Source organism: Strigops habroptila (assembly GCF_004027225.2).
Source record: "Strigops habroptila isolate Jane chromosome 13 unlocalized genomic scaffold, bStrHab1.2.pri S16, whole genome shotgun sequence".
Lineage (NCBI taxonomy): Eukaryota > Metazoa > Chordata > Aves > Psittaciformes > Psittacidae > Strigops > Strigops habroptila.
This window is the reverse complement of record NW_022651054.1, coordinates 9,333,034-9,350,849: the sequence shown is the minus strand read 5'-3', so window position 1 is coordinate 9,350,849 and position 17,816 is coordinate 9,333,034. Positions and strand designations below refer to the sequence as shown.

The following is a 17,816-nucleotide window of genomic DNA, read 5'->3' as shown; positions in this document are numbered from 1 at the left end:
CAACCAGCTCTAGGTAGCGCCCAGAGGGATGGGGCAGCCCGGGATGGGTGAGCACACGGTGCCCGGGTGCCTTGCAGCGAGGGAGGAGGCGGCACAGCGCTGTCTCTACCGTTTATTCGTTGTTAGGCTATTTGGTACACATGGGGTGCACATGGCGAACACAACACAGGCGCCCCGAGGGCGGCAGCAACCGGGACTGCGAAGCTACGGCAGGGCAGGGGCACCCCCAGGCCTCCCCTCCTGCCCCCCACGAGGCCTGGCTGGAGCCCCCCACACCAAAAGGGGCACCCGAGTGGTTCCCTTCAGGGGGACCAGGTACAACCTGGGGCCCCACACACACACTTCATCTGTGGCCCCTGCGGCGTGGGGCCGGCCCGTGGGGCGTGCTCCCCTTCCCCTCCCCGCGTGGTGGCTCCCCTGGGTGGCTGGGGTGGAAGCGGGGTGTGAGCGGTGGCGGGGAGGGGGCCGGGGCCGGCGGGGTGCCCGGCAGGGGCTCAGTAGGCATGGTTGGCCACGTAGAGGGACTGCCCGGCGGCCCCCGAGTCGTCCCCGCTGCCCTCGTACTTGCCCAGCGCCGCCAGCCCGTTAACCTGCAGGGAGAGGAAACATCAGTGACCCCCGTGGGTACAGCCCTTGGGGTCCCCCAGTCCCACAGACACAGCCTTCAGGGTCCCCCAGCTCAGGGGAACACTGTCCTTGGTGTCCCTGCAACACCACAGCCCTTGGCATCCCCCATCTCACCAGGCACAACCCTTGGTGGGGATGACATCACCCCGCAGGACATGGCTTTTGGCATCCCTCTTCCCACAGGGACACAGTTCTCAATGTCCCGTGTCACCCATGGGGACATGGCCCTTGACATCCCCATTTTCCCATGCGGACACAGCTCTCCATGTCCCCCATGGCAACAGTACTGCATCCTCTCCATGGGGACCACGGCATCTCTTGTCCTGTGGGGCACAGCCCTTGATGTCTCCCATCGCCCTCAGCATTCCCTGTCCCAAGGGGCACCACCCCCGGTGCCACCCCATCACCTCTGCGCGCTTGACGAACTCCTCGGTGGCAGCGGTGGCGTTGTCCCGCTGCCCGCGCCAGGCGCTGAGCGCCGATGCCTGCAGCGCCCGCCCGTAGGAGAAGGTGAGAGCCCATGGCCGCACCAGCGGGCACGTGTTGATGGCGTTGAGGTTGATGGAAGCCTCCTCCTCGCTCTGACCCCCGGACAGGAAGGTGACACCTGCAGAGAGCGGGGTTATGGCACTGCGAGGGCCACAGGGCATCCCCCTCTTGGTCTCCATCATGTCCCGGTGCTGGTACCTGGCACGGCGGGGGGCACGGTGCGGCGCAGCGCGGTCACAGTGGCCATGGCGATCTCCTCGGGGCTGTACTTGGTGGGGCAGGAGTGCCCAGGGGTCACCATGTTGGGCTTCAGCAGGGTCCCCTCCAGGTAGACGTGGTGGTCGCTCAGCGCCTTGTAGACAGCTGCCAGCACCTAGTGGGGACAGGCAGCGTGGAGACCCCTGGCATGGCATGGCACGGTGCCTGCCCTGCTGCCCACCCCAGCACTCACCTTCTCTGTCACATACTGGCACCGCTTGAGGTCGTGGTCACCATCAGGCAGGATCTCTGGCTCCACGATGGGCACGATGCCGTTCTGCAAACACCAGGTAGATGCCATCGTGGGGGTGTCCCTGGACATCCCCATGAGGACCAATGACTGGACGTGGGGTGGGATGCTCAGCCCCAAGGCTCAATGCCCACCCTTGCTGTTGATGCCCAGCCCGGGAGGGTCAATTCTTGGCTCCATGGAGCAACGTCCGTGTTTGTGGGGTGATGCCCAGCCCCATGTAGCAACACCTGACCCCATGGGTGATGCCCACCTCATGGGGCAATGCCTGGTTCTGGGGGTCAATGCCCATCCATGTGCAGTGTTACCTGGCCCATGGGTTGATGTCCAGCTCCATGGGATGATATCCAGGCACAGGGGCAATGCTGAGCCCCATGGATACCTGACCCCTTAGGTCAACACCCATCCTATGGGTCAATGCCCACCCCGTGGGGCGATGCCTGGCCACAGACACATACCTGCTGGCAGATGCTGGCATAGCGGGCCAGGACGTTGGCGTTCTCCATGATGGCGAGCGCAGAGGGGGTGTTGTCACTGATCTTCAGCACACAGCGCCACTTGGCAAAGTCAGCCCCGTCCTTCTTGTACTGGGCACAACGCTCTGACAGCCCATCCAGACCTGCCAGACAGCACATCAGCCCCACAGCCCCAAACCCCACAGCACCTACCCCCTACCCACTGCACCTACCCCCTACCCACTGCACCTACCCTGCGTGGTGGTCTCGCCATCAGTCCCAGCCAGTGGCACAACACCCTTGTCCACCTGCAGAGAGAAGGGGATGGTGGTGCTGAGCCCCACCAGCACCCTCCAAGCACCCCACAAACCCACCGGACACCCCCCACACCTTGATGCCCACGACGATGCCCTTATCCTTGATCATCTGCACGAAGGGGGTTCCGTCATCAGCCTTCTGGTACATGGTCTCATGGAAGAAGATGACCCCCCCAATGCATTTCTTCACCCGGCTGTCGGCGCTGAAGAGGATCTGGCGGTACAGCCGGCGGTTCTCCTCCGTGTTCTCCACCCCAATCTGGTTGAGGCGCTTCGCCATGCTCCCTGCGGGCACCCAGCACCCTCATCAGCCTCGGGTGCAAGGGATAAAGGGGTGGCAGGACAGATTCCCGCCCCAAAACCACTGACCTACGGACTCATCAGCAGCCAAGATGCCCTTGCCCGGGGCCACGATGCGCAGCGCGATATCCGACAGCTCCTTCTTCTGCTCGGCCGTCAGCGCGGGGTATTGGTGCGTCATGGTGGCGGCTGCGAGCAGACGGGCTCTGAGTCACGCACCGACGGGGCGGCACCTCCGTCTGCCACCGGTACCGGGGACCCTCCCCACGGTGAGCGGGCCGGGCGCGTTGCATCAGCAGGCGGCTGCCCTCACCCCGGCCCGGCCCGGCCCTCGTGGAGGATGCCGGGGAGCTCCCAGCCATTTTGCTGCCTGCTCGCCCGCCCCCAGCCCAGCCATCTTGAGGGAGCGCAGCACCACGGGGGGCCGCGACAGGACACGGAGGGACCGGGGAGGGAGATACCCCGGAGCCGGGGGTACCCCGCGGGGAACGGCGACAGCGCGGGGACGGGGATAGTGCGGAAGGGAGAGGCGGAAATACGCCGGGAATGGCGCTGCCTGGGGAGGGATGGACCCAAAGGGCGGCATTACCCGAGATTTAGGGGTATCCCGAGGTTTGGGGTACCCCGGGGATGGCGACGTCTGGGGCCGGTGCTTCCCCACAGGGCTGCAATCCCCGGCCGCGCCGCCTGGGCTCGGGCTGCGCCAGCGCAGGGGCTGGCTCCGGGCTCCCCCCATCCAACAACACCCCCATGCCCGGGGGTCTGTCCGCTCCGGAGCCCCCCCAGCCCTGCCCGACCCCCGGGATGCCGCCGGCGGCGTCGCACCGATCCATCCCGGAGCCTCGGTGGGGTGGCCCGCTCCCACCGACGGGGTTCCCCCCTCCCAACCCCCGTTCCCCACCACGACCACCCCCGGTCTCCCGGTTCCCCCTTACCGTGCAGGGCGGGCGGCGGCGAGCGCGGACTGCGGGCTGCGCGCTCCGGCCCCGCGGTAAATGGGGCTGCGGTGCCGCAGAGCTACGTGACCGGCGGGGCGGCACCCGGCAGGACCGGCCCCCCGGCCCGCTCCGCCCCCCCGCCACCGCCCGCACCCCCCCCGCCGGCGGCAACCGCTGCTCCTGCTGGTGGTGGGGACCCCGCGGCTACAACCCCGGTTGGAGACCCCGATGTGCCACCCTAGTGCCACTGTGTGCTGCAGGCGGGGGCCTTCGCCCATCACCTCCGGACCAGGGACTCCCCTGGCCCCCCCCTGTTACCACTATCAGCTACAGGTGGGGACCTTCCCCTCATCTCTCCAAACGCAGGGAGCCCCCTGTGCCGCCCTCCAGGCTGGGGACCCCCGTGCTCCCCCCTATTACCACTGTCAGCTACAGGCAGGAAACTTCCCCCTATCACCTCTGGGTCAGGGACCCCCCCTGTGCTACCCACAGGATGGGGACCCCTATTTCCACTGTCTTCTACAAGCAGGGGCCTTCCCCTCATCACCTCCGGACCAGGGCCCCCCCTGTGCCACCCCTGTTACCACTATCAGCTACATTCAGGTACCTTCTCCCTCATCACCTCTAGGCCAAGGACCCCTCTGTACCCCCCTTATTACCACTGTCAGCTACAAGCAGGGGCCTTCCCCTCATCACCCCAAAGGCAGGGACCCTCCTGTGCCACCCACAGGCTGGGGACCCCACTGTATGCCATCTTATTGCCACTGTCAGCTAGAAGAAGGGGTCTTCCCCCCATCACCTCCAGACCAGGGACCCCCCTGTACCACCCCCAAGTTGGGGACTCCCCTATTGCCACTGCCAGGTACAAGCAGGGACCTTCCCATCACCACCTCCAGGCCAGGGACTCCTCTGTACCCCCCTTATTACCACTGTCAGCTGCAGGTAGGGACCTTCCCCTCATCACCTCTGGACCAGGGACCCCCCTATGACACCCACAGGCTGGGGGACCCCCTTGTGCCCCCCTATTACCACTGTCAGCTACAAGCAGAGTCCTTCCCCATCACCTCCGGACCAAAGACCCCCCTGTGCCACCCCACTGCTGCCATGCCAGAGACCCCAAATCCCAGCAGCACAGAGCCCAAGGCCAGGGTGGGGGGGTTCCCAGCCCCCCCAAAGCCGCCCGCAGCCGGAGCAGGGACAATAGCCGTGTCCGGGCCGGCTGCCAGCGCCCGGCTCTGCTGAATCCCTGCCGTAAAAGGAGGGCTCAAGCGCCCTGCACGGCCCTAATCCCGGGAATAGGAGCGCATCTCCCCCTGCATCCCAGCTCCAGCCGGCCTGGCATCTTGGGGGGGGCTGTATCCCACCCCTTGCCAGCAGGGAGGGACACAATGAGGGAGCAGCGAGTGCTGCTTCCCCATGAGCTGCTTACACACCCAGCAAATAGAATCGCAACCCTAAATACCTCCGTTTCCTGGGTGCAAGGGTAAATAAAGGTGCCAGCAGCCTGGGTGTTGCAACACCCGCCCCAGACAGGGCGCAGGGCTGCGGCAGAGGGCAGGGGAATGTCATATCCCCCCCCTCCAGGCATAGAGAAACAGGCCATTAAAAACCAGAGCACTTGTTAGAACGCTGCTATTTTGGGCTGTGACAGAGGAGGGAGGCGCTGCATGGCCCCTGTGGTGACAGGGAGCATCCCCGGGGTCGGGAACACCGGGAGGGGGATCCCACAGGAGATGCCCCAGTAGGGAAGGAGGGAGACGAGGATGGAACTGTGCTGGGAGCAGGGGAGCCCCAAAGGGAGCCCCCCAAGCAGCAGCAGGGGACAAGGAGGAGCTGGGAGCAGGAGCTGGCTGAGCTCCCAGTGCTTGGCTGGCAGCTCTCACCACCACCCAGGGCATGCTGGGCATCAGGTCAGGAAAGCTAAGGCACAGATAGAATTGGGTCTGTCCAGGGATGCCAGAGATAACAGGAAGCTTCTATATGTATGTTGCCACCAAAAGGAAGTCTAGGGATAATGTGGGCCCTCTCCTGAAGGAAATGGGAGAACTGGCGACCCTGGATTTGGAGAATGAGTCTTCATTGGCAAATGCTCTGACCACACTGCTCAAGTCTTGGAAGGCAGATGCAGGGACTGGGAGAGGATCAGGTTCGAGATCATCTCAGGAGACTGAATGTGCACAAGTCCATGGGACCTGATGAAACAGGTTTAAACTTAAACAGGTCAAGCTCAGGTTAGATATAACGAGGAAGTTCTTCCCTGTGAGGGTGCTGAGGCGCTGGCACAGGGTGCCCAGACGGGTGGTAAATGCTCCATCCCTGTTCAAGGCCAGGTTGGAGAGAGCCTTGGGTGTCATGGTCTAGTGTGAGGTCCCCCTGCCCATGGCAGAGGGTTGGAACTTAATGATCTTAAGGTCCTTTCCAACCCAAATCATTCTGTGATGCTTCATGCCAGAGGCACACTGGGAATGGGGAAAACCATCCCCACACACGCCCATGCTGGGGACGCAGGATCCAGCCTCGGGTACCCCCCGCAGTGGGGAGGCAAGAGACAGGCACAGAGGGAATCTAGGGCAGGAGGAGGAGCTGTGCTGCTGCCTGGGGAACACGGTGCCTGTTCCCTGCCAAGCAGGAGAGGCCCTGGGGTGGCAGGGAGCCGTGCCCATGGCCCCGTGACAGCGATGGAGCGGGAGCAGCCAGCACAAGCCAGACCAGTTGTCCCCACCCCAGGCACTGGGAGCTTCCTGCATCCAACACACGGGGCAGGGTGAACACCAACAAAACTTTATTCAATAAATAATTACAGCATTAACAAGGGGAAGGTTTCACCCTACGGGCTATAGCGGCTCCGCAGCGTCTTTGCTGACACTCTCTGGCTTCAAGCCCCAGTACCGCAGCAGGCTGTGATGCTCCTGGCACGCCAGGGCCACGTCAGGGACAGCCACCAGGACCTGGGGGTGACAGCAGCATTAGTGACAGAATTTGGGATGAGGAGTGGTGGAATTAAGAGTCACAGCAAAGGTGAGAGCGATTGAATGTCAATTCTACCTCCTTCATCTTCTCCTGCATCTCCTCATGGGTCCTCAGTGCTTTCTGGCTGCGATGGAGCTGCAGCTCCAGCCCTTGGACCTACAGTGGGAGATGCCTGTCAGGAACCTGACCTAAAGCTGGGCAGGGAATGGACCAGAAGAAGGGACTAAACCCAGGGCTCCCCCATACCTTATCTGAGAGCCGCTGGTTCTCATCCACCTTCTCCAGGAGCAGCAGCCGCAGTTTGCCCATCTGGAAGAAGAGCAAAGCACCACTGAGATATTACCCTGAGCCCTGGGGTGGGGGGTCCCCTGTCTATGGGGTCCTGCAGGATGGGATATGACAGCCCCCCCCCAGCCTCACCTCCTGCCGCTGCAGGACTCGCTCCTGCACATACACAGTGTCCTCCTTGGGTCTCTGTCCCCTCATCTCCTCCCACAGCACCTTGGCCTCCGTCTCTGCGCGCTGCAGCAAGCGCTTCAGCTGGAAGACCTCTTCCTTCAGACTCTATGAGGGAAAGGAGGTGCTGAGAGGGGGGGTCCTGCAGCCTGCACCCCCCGGGCACGCAGCCTGGCACTGCCCCCATTGCGCACCGTGACTTCCCCACTCTTGTCGATGAGTTGCAGCATCTTCTCTTCCTGTCGTTTCACCACGTCCTGCAGCTCCTTCTCATTCTACAGGGAGGGTAAGAAGCAGGGTCAGGCAGTGCCTGGACGCCCCCAGCACATCAGGGGGGAGCAGGTTTTGTCCTGTTCAAGAAGGTCAGACAAGCCAGGAGCACCCATGGGGCACCACCAGAGCCAGTCACCCAGATTCCGCCGTGTCCTAGATCAGCCTGTCCCAGTTTGGCTCTGCCCTGGCCTGAGTGCTGGCCCACTTCTGGCACCGGCTCACCTCCAGCTTGCCCCTCAGTGCCTTGTTCAGCTTGATGATGGTGGCAGCCTGGGCATCAATCTTCTCCTGGCTTTCCGTTGTCACCGTCTCCAAATGGAGCTGCAGGTTGGAGCTGGGGGAAGACAGCAGTGCTGAGGGGATGGGGATCACAGCGAGCACAGTGCCAGGTACCAAACCCCCTCCTGCTTGGAGGGTACCAAACCCAGCATCCCACCATCCTGTTTGGGTACCAAACCCAGCATCCCACCAGCTGGAAAACGCTCTTCTAGCCATGGCAGGAGAGGAATAACCCAGCGCTGGGGCAAGAGCAGGTCCCAGAAAGGCTGCTCATGCCCAGTCCTCAACATGAGCCCCCACTGAACTCACATCTCTGTCTGCAGCGCCTTGAACTCGCTCTGCTCCAATTCCTGGATGCGGCAGCTCAGCATGGCGAGGTCGGACACCACGGCCCTCAGCTGCTTCACGCTCTCCAGCAAACCATCCTCAGGCTCTGCGGGCAGGGCAGAGGCTCATGAGAGAACATCGGGGCACACAGAGCCAAGCAGGAAGGCATCCTGGTCATCCCCCCATGCACGCAGCCCTGCAGCGTCAAAGCAGAGTCCAAGGCAGGGTGACAGCCCCAGTACCTATTGCCCTTGGTGTAGAGGCAGGTTTGTCCTTGGTAAATGCACTCCCACCTCCAATGGCTTCATCAGCACCTGCAAGAGGAAAGGGCAGATGTTCTATGCCAGCCTCACACATCCATCCCAGGGAGCCCAAAGAAGACCCTGGATGCTTGCAGCAGCCATGACCCATAGCTGCTATAAGGGGAAATTCCAGGCACTCCCAGGGAGGACGGGAGGGAGGGATCCCCATTCCCATCCCCACCATGCAGCAGGTACCAGCTCACCTTCCCCGGACACTGCTTTCAGGATGCTGCCCACGAAGGAGCTCCCAGCGGTGCAGTGAGGGGTCCGGAACGCCGGCGTGCGGCAGGCAGGGGTCCGGACACGGTACGGGGTCTGCCAGCCCGGCGTCCGTGGGACCGGGGTCCAGGCTTTGCTTTTCGATGGGGCAGCATCATCATCATCATCCTTCAGAGGGGAGGAAGAGCAGAGCAGCTTGTGACAGCTCTGCCATGGCAATGGGAGGGCTTGAAGCATGGGGTGTCTGCCTCCTCCTCAGGCCACCCCCAAGGCAGGGCTCCCACCTCCTCCTGCAGAGCAGCCCTGAGGCACTCAGCGAGCTCCTGCAGCCGCATCTTGCTCTCCACGATGTCTTTGGAGCACCAGGAGACTTTGTTCCTCTTAAGCTGCAAGTCGAGGAGCTCGGCCTTGGTGCTCTCCAGCTCCTTGCTGAGGGCAGCGCGCTCTTCCCTGTGGGATGGCATCAGCCTCAGTGGGAGCAGCATTCCCCTTCCTCAGTGTGAGATGGGGACATTTTCCATGCCTGCCTCCCACTGTGACCCAGAGTGGTGCAAACCACGCAGATTTAGGTAGTTTCCCCACAAGATGGGGTGTATCAGGCTTCCCTACAGCCCTTTCTACCCGCCTGGACAACCATGCTGCGCTGGGGCAGCAATGACAAGAGCCATGTCCCACTTTGGGTCCCCAACCCTCCAAGAGGGGCTCGATTCCCCAAAATAGAGGGGTTCATAGCAGGGTCAGTACCACAGGCGCTGGTGGGATTCCATCAGCTCCTCGTGCTGCAGGTTGTGCTCCTGCAGCGTGTCCAGCGTGGACCTCAGCTTGGCCTCCACCTCCAGCAGCTGCGTGCGGCACATGCGGTTCTCCTGCTCCAGGAACTGTAACAGGATGGGGGGGACACTGCCGTGAATGAGGGGACCCATTGGCACAGTCCCTCCTATTCCTCAGGGTGCTGTTTGCAAGCAGGGGCAGCTTTACGCCAGCAGACCAACCCCTTGGAGACCAGCAGGGACATAGGACAGGTTGGGGGGACACCACCACATCTGCATCCAGGGGAAAACTATCCCAGAGAGCTGCCTGGCCTCCCCATTCATCACTGCTGCAGCATGAAGAGCTGTGCTACGTGCAGGATGCCAACCGCCCTCATCCCCCTGCTATGGAAGGGCTAATCCTGCTCCTGGCCAGCCTCCAGCATTCCCGTGAGGACATGATGGGAGCTGGCAGCGCGTGACGGCGTGGGCAGGGTCAGGCAGCTCCTACCTCCCGGCACTCCGCTGCCTCCCGCAGCTCCTGGCACAGCCCGTTGCGTTCCTGCTGCAGCGCTCCCTGCTCCCGCGCCAGCCTGCAGGGATGGGATGGGATCAGGGTGGCAGGAGGTGTCTATGGGACACACACACACCCCCCAGTGCCCTGCCCCAGGGCTCAGACCCACCAGGCTATCTCCTCCCGCTGCTTCTCATTCTCCTGCTGCAGCGCATCCCGCTCCTGCTGCCGCGCATCCCGCTCCTGCTCCACGTTGGCCAGACTGGTCATCAGGGAGCTGTGGTCTGCAAGGGGCAGAGCTGTCAGTGCAGGGGGGGGACACAGGGGCAGCTCCAGCCCCACATCACCACCCATACCTGTGCTGAGGCGCAAGTTGGCCACTGTCAACTGCTCCAGCTTAGCCACCGTGTCCTGCAGGGCCACTGAGGTCTCCTCCAGCTGATGAGATGCCTGCAGAGACACGGTGCCCTCTGGGCTTGCTTTGGGATGCTCTTCCTCATGGGGCACCCCGAATCACCCCATGCCTGGGGTCAGCCAGCACTAGGTAACACCCTACCTCCTCCTTGGCTTGGAGGGCTTCATCCGCTCGCTGCCTCATGGCATCGCGCTCCTCCAGGCAGCGCTGCAGCTTGCCGGGAACCCTTTCCAGCAGGGCCTGGCACCGGGACACCAGGGCCCTCGCCTGCTCCCGCTGCAGGAGGAGACAGTGATGGGTATAGCCGATGCCTGCTCTATGTGCCACCAGCACCAGCGTTTCCCAAATCCATGGGGAAGGGATCCAACCCAGCTGCAGGGGGTCTCACCTCCTGGGCGAGCGCTCTCTGCTCATCCTGCAGGCTCTGGAAACAGGCATCCGCAAGGCTGTGGAACGGGAGGCGCTGCCTGCTCCAGGTACCCTGGGGAAGGGATAAGGACACCGGTGCTCAGGCAGCGCTCTCGGCGCTGGCACAGGGACACACACACACGGTGCCTGGCTGAGACCCGGCGCACTCATGGCACAGCACCCATCCGACACACACCATGCCCTCAACTGCCATCTTCAGCTCCTGCTGCAGGTCCTGCTCCGCTCCCCGCTGCCGCTGCAGAGCATCCATCCTCCTCCGCAGCTCGAGGTAGAGGTTGCGGTAGATCTCCTCCTAAGAGCATCATGGCAGAGCAGAGGGGGCTTCGCACCCGTCCCGCTCCACCCTGGCATCCAGTGGTTAGCCATAGCCCTCCCATCCTGCCCCCAGCGTGTGCCAGGGATGCTTCCCTGCACAAAGGGATCAAATCCAGCACGCTCAGCGGGTTGAGCCAGGCGAGATAACGCGGCTGGAGTGGCACAGGGCGCATGATGCTGTGCGCTTTACTTCCACCCCACTGGGCTGTGGCACAGTTGGAGCCACGGTCCCACCGGCAGCACCGATGCTGCAGGGAGCAGGGTGGCATCGCCCCAGTGAGGACTCTTACCCCTTTGGGGTGGATGACATCGGTCTGCGTGAGCGCATCCCTCTGCTCGGCCGGCCCCACGCCAGGCAGGAGCCGCTGGTTCTCCTGCCAGCCACGCAGCTGGAGTGACAGTGCTTCGATGATGATGAGGGTGCTCTCCAGACGCCCCTCCAGCTCTGCCCGCGGCAGGGACTTCAACTGCTCCCGGGGACAGCTGAGGACAGACAGAGGGCTTGAGGACAGCCCACAAGTGCCATAGTCCTGCCCGGGGGGATGCTCGTCCCCACACTTACTGCCAGAGCAGGGAGTCTGTTTCGGCAGCGCTGTCCTTGGCACAGGGAGGGGGACCCATGGATGTGTTGGTGCTCCTCTCCTGCAGGTCCCGGGGGGTCATGAAGGTGCCAGTGGCTGTGGTGGGCACCGGGGTGACGCTGGTGCCGGCGGTTGCAGTGGGCACAGGGGTGACGCTGGTGCCAGCGGTTGCAGTGGGCACAGGGGTGACGCTGGTGCCAGCGGTTGCAGTGGGCACAGGCGTGACGCTGGTGCCAGCGGTTGCAGTGGGCACAGGCGTGACGCTGGTGCCGGCAGTTGCAGTGGGCACAGGCGTGACGCTGGTGCCGGTGTGTGCAGTGGGCACAGGGGTGACGCTGGTGCCGGCGGTTGCAGTGGGCACCGGGGTGACGCTGGTGCCGGCGGTTGCAGTGGGCACAGGGGTGACGCTGGTGCCAGCGGTTGCAGTGGGCACAGGGGTGACGCTGGTGCCAGCGGTTGCAGTGGGCACAGGCGTGACGCTGGTGCCAGCGGTTGCAGTGGGCACAGGCGTGACGCTGGTGCCGGCAGTTGCAGTGGGCACAGGCGTGACGCTGGTGCCGGTGTGTGCAGTGGGCACAGGGGTGACGCTGGTGCCGGCGGTTGCAGTGGGCACAGGGCTGACACTGGTGCTGGTGTGTGCAGTGGGCGCTGGGGTGACGCTGGTGCCGGCGGTTGCAGTGGGCACAGGGCTGACACTGGTGCCAGTGTGTGCGGTGGGCGCCGGGGTGACGCTGGTGCCAGCGGTTGTGGTGGGCACCGGGGTGCTGCTGGTGCCAGCGGTTGTGGTGGGCACCGGGGTGATGCTGGTGCCAATATCCTGCCGTGGCAGGAGCAGGCTGTGCCACAGGGACTCCACCAAGGATGAGGAGTTGAGGCTCTTCTCCAGCCACACCAATGGCAGCACCCAGGACACAGCACCCGAGGCCACCTCGGGCGAGGGGACAGGGGTGGCTGGTTCGTCCAATGCAACCAGCTCCGACCTACCTGCCTCAATGGAGGGGGATGTGGGGAGTCCCTGCTCTTGGGGGGCAGGGGATGGGGACTTGGCTCCCTCAGGGGTGTCTTGGCAAGGCAGGGAACCAGCACCCTCATCTCCAGATGGGGGTTCAGGGGCCATGGGGCTGCAGGAGAAGTCAGCAGGTGCTGCTCGCCACCCATGGAAGGGACCTTCTTGTGGGGTGGAGCTGGTGCCAGGGGGCCCTGGGGTGCAGGAGCCTGAGCTGGTGCTGCCAGAGGGCCCAGGAGTGCAGGGTGCCATTGTGGTGCTGTCTGGAGAGGTAGGGGTGCAGGGCACTGAGCTGACGATGCTGAGCTGGCCTGGAATGCAGGACACTGGGGTGGGACTGCTGGGGGGCTCCAGGATGCAGGGATCTGGGATGGGACTGCTGGGGGGCTCCGGGATGCAGGGATCTGGGATGGGGCTGCTGGGGAGCTCTGGGATGGGACTGCTGGGGGGCTCCGGGATGCAGGGATCTGGGATGGGACTGCTGGGGAGCTCCAGGTTGCTGGGCCCTGGGATAGGGCTGTCCGGGGGTGCTTGCACAGTGCTGCTGTGGGGCTCTGGGGTGCAGGCCCCTGGGGAGGAACTGCCTGGGGGCTCTGGGCTGGTGCTATTGGGGGGCTCTGGGGCACTGGGCACCAGGGTGGGAGTCCTGGGGGGCTCCAATACACTGGTGCCCAGGGTGGGAGTCCCAGGGGCCTCCAGGATGGTGCTGCTGGAGGGCCCTGGGGTGCCAGGCAATAGGGTGGTGCTGCGGGGGGGGGGGCAGGATAGCACTTCTGGGTGGTCCTAGGGCACAAGGCAGCGGGGTGACACTGCTGCGGGGGCCGCGGGGGCCGGGCACTGGGGTGGCGCAGTCATGGTCCTAGAGGACATGTGGAGAGATGGGGGGGGGGTCAGGGCGGCCCTGCCCTTCCCCACAGCACCCCAACCCCCCCATTGCCCCCACCCCAATACATCCCCCGCTCCCTCCATCACTCCCCCCCCCGTTAACCCGCGCCCCGCTCCCTTTTCCCCCCATTCCGACCTTCAGCCGCAGCCGGCGGAGCAGCGGGGTGAGGCTGGTGCGCTCCGCGCCCGGCTGCAGCCGCAGCTCCTGCAGGGGGGGGCGCCGGGGCCGCTGCTGCGCCTGGAGAGGAGCCGGGGGGTGGGGGTGGGGGAGAAAGCACCGGGGGTCACCGGCGGCACAAACCCCCCCCCATATACACACACAGACACGCACCGGGAGCGCTCCTTTCCGCACCCGCCGCCCCCCGGGGCAGCCCCGCACGGTCGGGGCCGCCCCATCGGGCCCCTTTCGGGGGTCTCTCTGCCCCCCACCCCGGCCCGCACTCACGGCGGGGGACTTGGCGGCCCGCATGGCCCCGCTCCGGGTCGCCCCCGGTCCTGATCCTGATCCTGATCCTGATCCTGATCCTGATCCCGATCCCGATCCCGGTCCCGGTCCCGCTCCGGTCCCGCCGCTTCCCGCACGCCGCCGCCGCCTCCCGTTTGAAAACCACGCTGCGCTCTGATTGGCTGCTCGGCGCACGCGTCACTCCGCGAGGCGAGGCGGTTAGGGGCGGGGTTAGACCACGCCCCCTCCGTCCCCTCCCTCGCTGCGCAGCGGCGGGCACCGGGACCCCTCGAGGGGAACGGGACCGGGTCCGTCCCCGTCCCCTCCCCGACCCCCGGCGCTTCCCCCGGCCCTGCCCCGACCGAGGGAGGGGGGAACCAGCCCCGCGTCCGCAGCCGCAGCGGTGCCGGCGGCTCTCGGGTTTATTGCTCCCGCGGGGAGAGGTACAACGTTGGGGTGGGGGGGACCCGGCCCTGCAGGGTCTGACCCGCTGCCGGGGTTAGGGGGGATGTCCCTGAGCGATGTCGGAGGGCTCAGCCGTCGGGGGGGGGGGGGGCTCAGCCAGGCCAGGGCCGGCCCGAGGGGGCAGTCGAAGGGACTTCGAGGTCGCAGTCGAAGTCATCGAAGGTGGCGGGGTCTGGTGGGGGCTGCTCCGGGGGTTGCGGGGCCACCGCCACTGCCACCGGGTCCTTCTGCAGCAGGTCGGCGTCGAAGGCCACCCCGCGGAAGAAGGGGTGGCCCTGGAAGTGGTGGAGGTAGCGCAGGCGGTGCAGGGGGTTGTGGCACAGCAGCTGGGGATGGAGGGGAGGACAGTTGAGCAGGGGGGACCCCAGTATCCAGCCCGGGACGGGGCAGTGGGGACCCCAATATCCAGGCGGGAGGGTTACCTCGGCCATGAGCCGGGCCAGCGCGGGGCTGAATGCGGGTGGGCTCTCGTAGCTGCTCTGCTTGACACGCTCCAGCATGGCCACATGATCCCCCGCCGGTGCCACGGGGAACTGGGGGGACAGGAATGGATTTAGGGGCACCCCATGGAGCCCTATTTTCCCCCCACACCCCATGGTCCTCACCTCCCCGCTGGCCAGAGCGAAGAGCAGGACACCCAGGGACCACCAGTCGGCTGCGTGGCTGTAGGGCCCCCCGCTCAGCACCTCTGGGGCTGTGGGGATGAGTGGATGAGCGCCTCGGGGGGGGCTGTGCCTCCCATCACAGCCCCCTGCTGCCCCCTTACCCATGTACTGCAGGGTGCCACAGATGGTGTGGGCTCGCTCGCCCCACTGCAGGTGCCGGGAGAGGCCGAAGTCAGTGAGCTTGAGGTGCCCTGTGGGGCAAGACACCATGTGGGGACCAAAGATGGGGTGTCTCCATGGATGGGGTGTCCCCATGGATGATGCATCCTCAAGCCAGTGCCACCAGGCTCTTACCTCGCTCATCCAGGAGGATGTTCTCCATCTAAAACGAGACAGGCGCTGGGGTGGCCTCTCCATGCTGGGGGGTTCAGAGACCCCCCCACCCCATCCTCTGCCCCCCATCCCCGCTGTCACCCACCTTCACATCTCTGTGTATGATGCCCAGGTCGTGCAGGTACACTGGGGAGAAGACGGAGTCATCAGAGCTGTGGGTCCCCCCCACAGCACCCAGCAGGCCCACCCCTGCAGGTCCCCATCCGTGGGGCAGTGGTGGCTGTCCCCAAATGGTGACCACTCACCCAGCACCAGCACCAGCTCGGCAGCAAACAGGCGGACGGTGGCCTCGGCGAAGCACCCAGCAGCACGCCACAGCGCGTGCAGGTCCCCGGTGCTGCAGTAGGTGCACACTGCAGGGACGGGTGACATGGGCATGAGGGGCACAGGAAATGGGGTGGCATGGGCACAGGGGGGGCAGGTGGGTCACCGGGGCTGTGCACCAAGGTGATGTGGCCGCTGTGGCCATGCACCAAGGTGGTACAAGCCTTTGGGAACATAAGGTGGCACAAGCACCAGGGCAATATGGGCACCAGGACCAACATACTAAGGTAGTATGTCATACTTATGTATGTCATACAGTATGTCATACTTAATCATACTAAGTCATACTTAGTCATACTAAGGCCACATAGGAGCACACAAATACCAGGGTCACATACCATGGTGACAAGGAGCACTGGGAAGAGGCAAGCTCCAATTTGACAGAGGCACCGTGGCCACATGGGGACCGAAATGACACAGCCCCTGGGGTCATACAGTCACCAGGAACACACAAGTGACATGGGCACAGAGGTGGCACAGCCATCAGAGCCACCAGTGCCAGGCAGGCACCAGGGCTGGGGCTCCTCCTTCACCCCCACATACATCCCTGCCCCACCACAGCTTGTCCCCATCCCTGTGCCCCCCATCCCTGCAGGGTGGGAGCCATCATCCGAGCGCCTGTATGCCCATGGGGCCGCGGCCGTGCGGGGGGACCATGTGCGTGTGCGGGGACACGTGTGCTGGTGGCAGGGACACGTGCGCAAGCAGGGGGGGGACCGGGGGCAGATGGTCACTCACTGATGAAGAGGTGGCGCTGGCCCTGCCAGCTGTCCCCCAGCCCGTGGACAAACGGGTGCCTGACCTGTCTCTGGGGACACAAAGCAGACAGGGTGAGCGGCCCCCGGGGTGGGGGGCTAAGAGGGGGGGACATGGGGACCCTGCTCCTGCCACCCTCCCAGTGGCCTCTGCCACCCCCATGACCCCCCGCCATGGGCTGGGGTCCCCCCTAACCTGGATGCTGACTTCTTCCTTGCACTGCTTTACGGTGTCTCGGCGCAGCACCTCCACTTTGGGCACGACCTAGGGGGGCCGAGGGGTGTCAGGGGTGGCTGAGAGTAAATAGGGGCACCCATGGGTCCTGGGGGCAGCACCTACCTTTACGGCGCAGACCTTCTCCCGCCCGCAGTCCAGCACTTTGAGGATGGTCCCGAAGGAGCCTTTGGCCACGAAGCCCAGGATCTGAGTTGGGGGATCAGGGTCTGAGCACCCCATGGAGATGGGATCAGGGTGCTTGAGGTGGGACAGGGTGTGGGATCCTGTGCAGGGTGACTTGAGGTAGTCCAGGGCACCCATGGCAGGTGATGGGGGCACTTGGGGACCAGGAGGTTCCAACAGGGACCCCAGTGGGATGCAGGGGGACCCAGAGTGAGGCACGTAGGGATGAGGGACAGGGACACGGTAGGACACACGGGGACCCCAATAGGGTGCAGAGGGGCCGCGGTAGGACGCCTGGGGACCCAATTAGGGTGCAGAGGGATCCCGGTAGGACGCACAGAGGCTCCACATCGGGCCGTAGGAAGCCGGCAGGGACCCGGTGGGACGGCTGAGGACGCCGGTAAGACGCGCAGGGACCGGGCACGGCGTGCAAGGAGAGCCAGGAAGACGGTCGGCGATCCCGGGGTGGCGGCACGGGATGCACGGACGGCGCGGGAGGATGCTCGGGGCGCCGGGGGACCCCGGTAGGAGTGCAGGGACCCCGGTAACGGGGTGCGAGGGGACCCGCCTGCCAGGGCGGGACGCGCGGGTGCCCCGAGGGGACGGTCGGAGACCCCGTTAGGATGCACCGGGACCCCGGTAAGAGGGTGGGAGCCCCGGGACGGCACCTTGAGCTGCTGCTGGCGGGCGGAGGGGCGCACGGGGAACTCCGGGAGGAAAAGCGAGACGAGCTGCGGCAGCGGCCACCCCGGCAGCGGCGGCTCCTCGGCGGGGCCCCGCGGGGCCAGGGCGAGCCCCGACCCCGGTACCGGCCCGGCGCGGCCCAGCAGCGCCCGCACCCACGACCCCACGGCGCGGCCCTACGGAACCGGGGGACAGCGTCACCTGGGGGGGGAACACCGGGGACCGGGAGGGGGGACCCCGGGGGCCGCCGCACGCACCTGGGGGGGCCGCACGGGGGCCGGGGCCGGGCCGGGGCCGCTGCTCGATGCTCCCATCGCGGCGCCGCCCCGGGCCCGGGCCCCGGTAATCCGCCGCTTTACATAACCCCGCCGCCCCGCCTCGCTCCACCCCG

General features: G+C 65.2%; 3 protein-coding genes across 4 annotated transcripts; all 3 read right to left on the bottom strand.

The window, feature by feature from the left end:
- Positions 1-96: 96 nt before the first annotated feature.
- On the bottom strand, positions 97-3,779 carry ALDOC (aldolase, fructose-bisphosphate C). Of its 2 annotated transcripts, XM_030472535.2 has the most exons (9): positions 3,632-3,779; positions 2,766-2,885; positions 2,470-2,681; positions 2,333-2,387; positions 2,083-2,243; positions 1,568-1,651; positions 1,315-1,489; positions 1,035-1,234; positions 97-590 (listed from the first exon to the last, which is right to left on the bottom strand). In XM_030472535.2, the coding sequence occupies exons 2-9, from the start codon at positions 2,875-2,877 to the stop codon at positions 495-497; spliced, it is 1,095 nt and encodes a 364-aa protein (XP_030328395.1). In that variant the 5' UTR covers positions 2,878-2,885; positions 3,632-3,779; the 3' UTR covers positions 97-494. The 2 variants fall into 2 exon arrangements, with proteins under 2 accessions (XP_030328395.1, XP_030328396.1); XM_030472536.1 differs by lacking the exon at positions 3,632-3,779 and having other exon boundaries at positions 2,766-2,960.
- Positions 3,780-6,399: 2,620 nt separating this feature from the next.
- On the bottom strand, positions 6,400-14,027 carry SPAG5 (sperm associated antigen 5). The gene is made up of 21 exons (XM_030472533.1): positions 13,800-14,027; positions 13,491-13,592; positions 11,445-13,328; positions 11,173-11,365; positions 10,743-10,859; positions 10,527-10,619; positions 10,280-10,414; positions 10,080-10,173; positions 9,893-10,007; positions 9,721-9,802; positions 9,205-9,338; positions 8,745-8,910; positions 8,445-8,628; positions 8,182-8,253; positions 7,922-8,045; positions 7,556-7,667; positions 7,255-7,335; positions 7,025-7,168; positions 6,851-6,913; positions 6,680-6,760; positions 6,400-6,582 (listed from the first exon to the last, which is right to left on the bottom strand). The coding sequence occupies exons 3-21, from the start codon at positions 12,719-12,721 to the stop codon at positions 6,469-6,471; spliced, it is 3,381 nt and encodes a 1,126-aa protein (XP_030328393.1). The 5' UTR covers positions 12,722-13,328; positions 13,491-13,592; positions 13,800-14,027; the 3' UTR covers positions 6,400-6,468.
- A 146-nt stretch (positions 14,028-14,173) lies between these two features.
- RSKR (ribosomal protein S6 kinase related) lies at positions 14,174-17,761 on the bottom strand. Its single transcript, XM_030472531.2, has 12 exons — positions 17,683-17,761; positions 17,410-17,601; positions 16,682-16,765; positions 16,538-16,606; positions 16,325-16,394; positions 15,508-15,615; positions 15,348-15,388; positions 15,224-15,251; positions 15,031-15,120; positions 14,870-14,958; positions 14,687-14,797; positions 14,174-14,590 (listed from the first exon to the last, which is right to left on the bottom strand). The coding sequence occupies exons 1-12, from the start codon at positions 17,737-17,739 to the stop codon at positions 14,357-14,359; spliced, it is 1,173 nt and encodes a 390-aa protein (XP_030328391.1). The 5' UTR covers positions 17,740-17,761; the 3' UTR covers positions 14,174-14,356.
- Between the last annotated feature and the right edge of the window lie 55 nt (positions 17,762-17,816).